This window comes from Crocodylus porosus, unplaced genomic scaffold (genome assembly GCF_001723895.1).
Source record: "Crocodylus porosus isolate Cpor-Errol unplaced genomic scaffold, CroPor_comp1, whole genome shotgun sequence".
NCBI classification, from domain to species: Eukaryota; Metazoa; Chordata; order Crocodylia; family Crocodylidae; genus Crocodylus; species Crocodylus porosus.
This window is the reverse complement of record NW_017728947.1, coordinates 2,002,385-2,010,100: the sequence shown is the minus strand read 5'-3', so window position 1 is coordinate 2,010,100 and position 7,716 is coordinate 2,002,385. Positions and strand designations below refer to the sequence as shown.

Below are 7,716 nucleotides of genomic sequence, written 5' to 3'. Positions count from 1 at the left end.
CCCGGGGGGCTGGGTAGGGGGATCTGTGGGGGTAGAGAGGGGGCTGGGTGCCCCCATGAACCAGCACTCACCCTTCCCAGTGCCACTTGCTCCCCCTCCCCAGGCTTCATGGGTGCAGGGGCTCCTGGCAGCTGGGAGTCTGGAGGCCTGGGTTCTCACCCAGCTGAGGGGAGAAGTGGACCTGGTGGGTTAGAGCAAGGGGGAATGGGGGCCAGGACACCTGGGTTGTCCCCCAGCTCAGGCGGGGAGGGCAGGCCACTGGTGGGTTAGAGCAGTGGGGGTTGGAAGCTGGGACACCGGGTTGTCCCCCAGCTCTGGGAGGGGAGTGATGTCCAGTGGCATCCCAGAGGGACTGATGATTAGATATGTTTTTCATTAGTTTCCTTGATGACCTGCTTCCTTCTCATCCTTCATCCTCAGAGCCCCCTAGTCTGGCTCTGGGGTGCAACGTGTTGGGGGGATGCTTATACTGGGCCCCACTTGCTCAGCACTGAGCTGCGGCTGGCTCTGGGATGGGATGTGTACAGGGGTATTGGGACCCATAGGTCCTTGCTGAGACCCCCTGACCCCACTCACTGCAACGCTCTGCCGCAAGTGATACAGGCAGTGGCTGCCCCCCCCTTCCTTGGCAGAGAGCCGGAGGAGTTCTGCCACGTGTGCAGCTTGCAGGCAGGGGCTGCTAGGCCCATGGGCAGGACACAGAAGTCCTGTGTCAGTTTCGTATGGAGCAGGAGTACCCCCCTGCACCTTCTTCCCTGCCCTGGGGGCTTCCAGACTGGGAGACCTCAGAGCTAAGCTCAGGCCCTGTAGGTGTTAGGAGATGGGTCCCCCCCCTCCAGTGCTGGCCTGAGACCCTGCTCTTCCCCCCACCAATATCCATTCCCTGTGGTGACAGTGGGCGCACTGCCAAGCAACCCCTCCTCCTCCCCCGCAACCTGGCACACAAATACATGGGGGCATACATGGGGTGTGTGAGGCTTTCACCAATGCTTGGGCAGTCTTCCAGGTGCTGGGCGTGTCCACTGGGGATGGGGGCTATCGCTTGCACACACTGGTGATAAACATGCAGGGAGGTTTCCTGTGTACACACTTGTGCACACGTGCAAGCCCCAGCTGGGGGTGGGGTCTCTGTGATGGACACAGGGGGTCCATGTTGTACACAGGCTCATGCTCTCTTGCATGAGGAAGGGCTGGGTTGAAGGTGAAACATCCCCCACCCCCAGCAGCAAAAGCTCCTTGGCTCCTGCCCAGGCTACCAAAGGCTGTGCTGGGCTCTGCCCCTTGGCTCACCCCACCCTCCATATCCCATGGCACTGAAGCCCCTTTGTCTGGCTGATGAGGCCCTGGCACTGGGGCAGGCCTAGCAGAGCCTGTGGGGCTCCTGGTGCTCCCTGGGCCATGGGGGATGGGCATAGGATGTCTCCAGTTGACACCACCTGCCCTGGGCTGGGGGGTGGGGACTGATGCTTACCTGGGGCAGGGAGAGATTGGGGGTGGAGTCTCCTCTCCTTGGAGCACCTTCACTGCCCACTTGCTGCCCTCCTAGAGTTGTATCAGGGACAGGCACGAGGACAGCAGCTGGCAGTGCCAAGCCATTGCTGCTGGTGCAGGTAATGAGGCCAGGAGCTGGGCTGTAGAGGTCTCCTAGGGATTTCTGGGGGGATCGGTAGACACAAGGGAGGGGAGCTATAGACTGTAGGGTAGAGTTGGGGGTGCTATAGGGGTACCTATAGATGTGGGTATATAGGGGTCCTATAGATGTTTGGGGTTGGGAGATAAGGGGGCCTTACAGATTTCTAAAAATGGGGATGGGTGCATACACAGGGACATTGTAGGGTTGTGTTTGTAGCCAAAAGCCTGAGTTCGTGAACCCTATTGTTTTCTGAATGTCTTGCGGGTAGGGGATGCAAAGAAACTATAGATTGTTGGACTTGGTGGCGGATCCTAAAGATTTCCACAAGGTGAGGATGGAGAGTCTAGGAGGACCCTATAGGTTTTCAGAAATGATGGGCTTGGTCTAGGAATTGAAAGGGGTGGGTATGGGGCCTTTATGGTGTTCCAGATCCACTGGGTCATTTATGCCTATAGATTTCTAGAGCTGTGTGTGGCACCCTGTGGACTTTAGGGACTGTGGCTGGGAGCTGGATGCCTGACCTGTATGGATCCAATGGCAGTGTGGACCATATAGATTTCAGGAGCAGGGGAGGAGTTAGAAATGTCTGCTTGCTACATTCTCAGGCCTTGAAGCATGTACCCTATAGGATTTGGTAGCTGGGACGCTGGTCCTTACAGATTCTGAATTGGCAGGGGGTGTCTGGGCATGGGCCCATATGGATTCTGGTAATGAAGTGTGTGTACCCTATAGATTTTGGTAGCGGGGCACTGGAACTGCACACCCTATAAGTTCTTGAAGATGGGACTGGGAGCCTGGGCTTTAGGGCTACTTCCAGCTGGTATTCTGATCCTTTAGAGTCTGGTGTGTGTGTGCCTATGGACCTTATAGTTTTTATAGCTAAGGGTAGGAGTCTGGTCCTTACAGATCCTGGCAGTGTGGGGACTGTCCCAGGACCTTTCCAGGGCAAGGAGAGGGCCCTGCCGGCTCTGGGAGTCTCTCCAGGACTGGTGGGAGGGGGCGGGGGAGGCGGCACAGTATCAACAGCTGTCTCAAAGGTACTTTTGTGCCAGGACGTTGTCGCCAGTGACACGTTATGTCCCCATGTCACCGACAGGCACATGTTGTGTCTTTAACTTTCTGGGGACCGGGTACCACATAGCTGGGTTGGATCCCGCTCCACAGAGGGGGCTGCATGTCAGTGCTGAGCAAGGGGTCCCTGTATGAACAGCTCCCAATGCATTCCACCCCAGAAGCAGTCGCATTTCCAGAGAGCCCTGGAGGAGTCCAAGTCTCCCCTTTTCCATCTGTCCTGATCTGTCTGTCTGTTTCTCTCTTTCAGGGTTGAATCCATGCTCTGAGGTGTGCTGGGGGAGCAAGTGAGCATGACTGTGTGTGCACCCACCCCCTGTGTTAGCGTGAATCCTTGTGCGAGCTGCATGTGGGTACAAGTATAGCCTTTATGCAGTCACATGCTGGCAGCCTGTGCACAAGGCTGCATGTGGGTTGTGTGAGTGTTGCTGGCAAGGGTGAGAGTGAACACGAGCTCATGCTGCTTCCCCTCCATGTGCAGGCGTGTTCTCTGGGGAGGCAAGCAAGGGGCCCTGCAAGTGTGAATGGAGGTGAGCAGCAGTGTGCAAGAGCAGGGGCAAGTCCTGCCTAAATCACCTGCCTTAGTGCCTGCTCTGGTGTGATCATAAGTGTGCAAGTGTGATAACAAGTGTGTGCATATGTTTATGAGTCCCCTTGTGAGCACTTGCTCACCTGTCTGTGGCTCTGTGAGAGGCAGCACCCACGCGTGAACACTTGCGGGGTCCACCTGAGTGCCGGCTTCCCTGTGTGTTCAGAGAGTGGCTACCAGTGTTGGTGAGCCATTGCCCCCTGTGTGCTTACGAGGGCATGAGCTGTGTGTGAGTGTGTTGCACAGTCTGCCATGGAGAAAAGCAAGCCGGACCTGGAGCTGGGCTCACCCGGGGAATCCAGCCTGGGGCTGCTGCCCACAGAGCCGCCTGCCCGCCCAGCCTGGAGCAGCAAAGCCCAGTACATCCTTGCCCAAGTTGGCTTCTCTGTGGGGCTGGGCAATGTCTGGCGCTTCCCCTACCTCTGCCACCAGAATGGGGGAGGTGAGCGGGCCTGGGAGGGGAAGGGGGACTGAGGTAGGGAGTGGGAGGAAGTGAGAGGAGTGGGGCAGTTAGTGGGAGCAGGGGTAGATAAGAGGGGGCTAGGGAAGCCAGGAGGGGGCTGCGAGTTTGGGGGGGCTGCAAGTTGTGGGTTGTGGGAGCTGCAAGTTGTGGGAGGGCTCTGGCAATGGTTAGGGGGCAAGGAACTGTCTGTGGGGGGGCTCCAGGGTTGGAGTGTGGGGAGTCTGGGACTGCCTGGAGGCTGGGCACTTGGGAGGAGTCAGTGGTTAAGGCAGGCAGGTGGTGGCTGGGGTTGTCTGTGTCACTGCAACCCCTTAATCCCCCCTTCCCACTCCCCCAACCAGGAGCCTTCCTTCTCCTGTACCTCCTGCTCCTCTTTGTCATTGGGATCCCCCTGTTCTTCCTGGAGCTCGCGGCCGGGCAGAGTATCCGCCAGGGCAGCATTGGGGTGTGGAAGCATATCAGCCCCCGCCTTGCTGGCATTGGCTTTGCTAGCTGTGTGGTGAGTGCCTAGGACTGGCAATGGGGAGGGGGAGAAGGGAAGGTAGTGGGTAGGTGATAGGGACAGCAGGGCATCACTGCGGGGAAGCTTGCAGCACTGGGGCAAGGGGTATACCCAGCCCCTGACATGCCCCACCCCAGAGCTGGTCACATCGCAGAGCCAGGTGAGGGCTCATGGTCTTGGGTGACGATACACATGACGGGGGTTTAGTCCCTAGGGTTGCATTCTAGGCCCCCTAATTTGAAACGGTGGGTTTTTAATTGAAATGGTGGGGTTTTATTTTTCTTTCACTGTTAGTGAGGGACCCAATCCTTTTTTTTTGGCAAGGGGCCTAACTTTTTTTTTTTCCCAGTGGAGCCTGCCCACAGTGGGGCCTGAGCTGCCAGGGGTCCCATTCCTTCCCTCTGCTGCAGTGATGCCTCCTGGGACCACCTGGGTGGGCTGCTAATGGGGAGGGGCTGCCCCATTTTAAAGGAAGCACCCATCCTGATCCAACTCTTCCCTTACCCTGAGCTGGGGCAGCAGCTGGCCCACTAGCAGCCTACCCAGGCAGCCCCAGGGGGCACCACCACCGTGAAGGGAAGGACCGGTGCCCTCCTGCAACTCAGGGGTTGCTTGGCCTGCTGACAGCTTGCCCCCTCGGCCGCAGGAGAGGCAGGCAGACTCCACCAAAAAAAAAAAAATGATTGGGCCCCAAATGGCAAGGGGCCCCAATCCTTTTTTTCTGTGGAGCCTGCCCGCCTCTGCTTTGTCCAGGGGCAAGCTGACCAATAGCTGCAATACATGCAAACTTATTTAAAACCCTCAAAACTCTTGTACGTGTAGTGTGATGCCATTAAGTCACACGAAGTGACATTTTCGTCATGTGTATATGGTAATGGTGTCACGTGTACAAGCAAGCACCCTTCCATTGCAGGTGTGCAGCTTCGTGGCACTCTACTACAATGTCATCATTGCCTGGAGCCTCTTCTACCTTGGCCACTCCTTCCAGTATCCACTGCCCTGGGAGAGCTGCCCTGATGCCCCCAACAGCACCCAGATGGGTATGTGCTGCCTCCCCAGTTGCGCCCCATCACCCCAGCCAGCCACCGGGGGCACTGCCTGCCATTTCCCCTCCCCCCCACTGCACCCCATGGGCCTTGCTTGGCATTGATGGCTGCTGTGTCTTCTCTCCATGACCTCTCCATACATCATATCCCATTTCCTCTGCCAGATATCAGAGTTCCCCACTTCCCGCTCCCTGCATTCCCCTACCCATGCCCCATCTCCTTGGCTTGGCACCAGCAGGCATTGTTCCCCCCCCACCCCTGGGGGTTCTCACTGGGTGCCCTGTTGTAGAGCCCGAGTGCGCCCGCAGCTCCCCCACAACATACTTCTGGTATCGAGAGGCCCTGGATGTGTCGGACTCCATCAGTGAGGCGGGGGGGCTGGACCTCACACTGACCAGCTGCCTGCTGGGTGCCTGGAGCCTGGTCTGCATGGCCATGATTCGGGGCATCAAGTCTTCTGGCAAGGTGAGTGCTGGCACTTGACCCCCACTTAGACAGGGGAAGTGTTGAAGCCTTCTCCCACTCTTCCCTGACCCCACTTAACCCCGCCACTCACCCCTGGCCTCCCTTGGGCAGGGATTCTCCATTGACCTCTGACCCCTGACTCCCCTTGGGCAGGGGGAGTGTTGGACCCACCCCTTCACTGCGCCCTAGCCTCCCACAATCTCTGACCCCACAAGGCGGGACGAGTGCTAGCCTCCCTGCCTGTTCTCTCCACCCCCTGATCCTTTTCACCCCCCACTCTCCTCTCCCCACCCATCTCTGCCCTCTGGGATGGCCCCAGGCTGGTGTGCACAGGTGGAGGTAGTGGCAGGGTGGGGTCCTTGTGAGGGAGGGCCACAGGTGAACCCCCACTTCATCTTCCTCTGTAGGTGCTGTACTTCAGCTCGCTCTTTCCTTACGTGGTGCTGCTCTGCTTCCTGATCCGGGGGCTCCTGCTGGATGGTGCGGCTGACGGCATCCGCGTCATGTTCACCCCCAAGGTAAGATGCCAGGGGGTGCCCCAGATCTTCCCTTCCCCTGAACAGTACCAGGACCCAGCCCCTGAACTTGCCTCCTTTCCCCAAGCAGTACCAAGACTCCCTGGCTCCCCCAACCCCTCCTCCACTCCCAGAAACCCCCCATCCCCACTGATCTTTGATGACCATGACCCCCCACTTGCCCCTAGCCTACCTTGGACAGGGACTCTCCATTGATCACTAACCTCTAACCCTTGAACCCTCTTGGGCAGGGTGAGTGGTGGACCCCCCGACCCCATTGTCCCAAACAAAGGGGTTAAGAACAGCAGGTGAAGTGCTTGATCCTCTTTATGGACATGACCCAGCCAGCTTTCATTGGGCAGGGCATCCCCCAGGCACCACATCAGGGCTGTGCTCACCTAATTCCCCATGGGAAGCCTGGGGCAGGGAGGGGGGTGGGGATTTTCCTCCATCCCCTTTGAGGCAGGCTGGGGGGATATCTAGGGCCCAGGACCCCATCACAAGAGGCAGGGCCTTGGTGAAAGGCTGACAGAGTAGGATTTGGGGGGGCTGAAGGGGAGAAGGAAGGGCTCGGACCTACATTAACCACTGGCTGCCCGCAGCTGTCCATCTGGGGGGATGTGCAGGTGTGGCGCCAGGCAGCCACCCAGGTGTTCTTTGCACTGGGCCTGGGCTTTGGCAGCATCATCGCCTACTCCAGCTACAACCCGCGGGGCAACAACTGCCACTGTGATGCCCTGCTGGTGGCTGCCATCAACTTCCTTACCTCCGTGCTCGCCACCCTCGTCGTCTTCGCTGTGCTGGGCTTCCGTGCCAACATCCTCACCCAGGCCTGTGTGGGGAGGTAAGGCTTTGTCCTGCCCTGCCCTGTGCTGTCACCAGGGCTGTGCATCTCATGGGGGGGAGCCTCCCCCCTGCCCCTCCTTGTGCTGTCACCAGGGTCACGTATTGCACAGGGAAACCCCACTCCTGCCTCTCCCTGTGCTGTAATCAGAATCCTGTGTTGTGCAGCAAGTCCCTGCCCCTTCCCCAGGCTACACTAAGGTGTGTCAGTGATGTCTCCTACCCCCAGTGCTGTCACCAGGGTCATGTGTTATATGGGGAGACCCCATCCTGCCCCTCTTTGTGCTGTCACCAGGATTGTGTGTCGCACAAGGAGACCTCCCCCTCCCTGTGCTGTGAACCAGGGCTGTAATGGATGGGGAGTGTGATGTCACCAGGGCCTGTGTGTCACGGTAAGGCCCCTATTCCTCCCCCTTTGCAGGGCAGCACCAGGAGGGTGTTGCATAGCAGAACCCCCATTAACCCTCTTCCCCATACTGTCACCAGGGCTGCTCCCTCAAGCTGGTCCAAAGAGGTGATACTCCCCCTCTATGCGGCACTGTTCAGGCCGCAATTGGAGTACTGTGTCCAGTACTGGGTGCTGCACTTT

The 7,716-nt window shown here is 58.4% G+C and overlaps 2 protein-coding genes across 6 annotated transcripts in view; one reads left to right on the top strand and one right to left on the bottom strand.

The window, feature by feature from the left end:
• The window catches only part of LOC109320799 (AP-2 complex subunit alpha-2), a 621,923-nt gene that overhangs the window by 313,367 nt on the left and 300,840 nt on the right, over positions 1-7,716 (bottom strand). The window lies entirely within an intron of this gene.
• SLC6A16 (solute carrier family 6 member 16) overlaps positions 2,164-7,716 on the top strand; it is a 9,728-nt gene continuing 4,175 nt past the window's right edge. The window contains exons 1-6 of the mRNA XM_019551076.1: positions 2,164-3,735; positions 4,098-4,255; positions 5,172-5,298; positions 5,594-5,769; positions 6,177-6,287; positions 6,887-7,128. Coding sequence (XP_019406621.1) covers positions 3,546-3,735; positions 4,098-4,255; positions 5,172-5,298; positions 5,594-5,769; positions 6,177-6,287; positions 6,887-7,128 — 1,004 coding nt within the window. The 5' untranslated portion in view covers positions 2,164-3,545. The remainder of the gene's footprint in view (positions 3,736-4,097; positions 4,256-5,171; positions 5,299-5,593; positions 5,770-6,176; positions 6,288-6,886; positions 7,129-7,716) is intronic.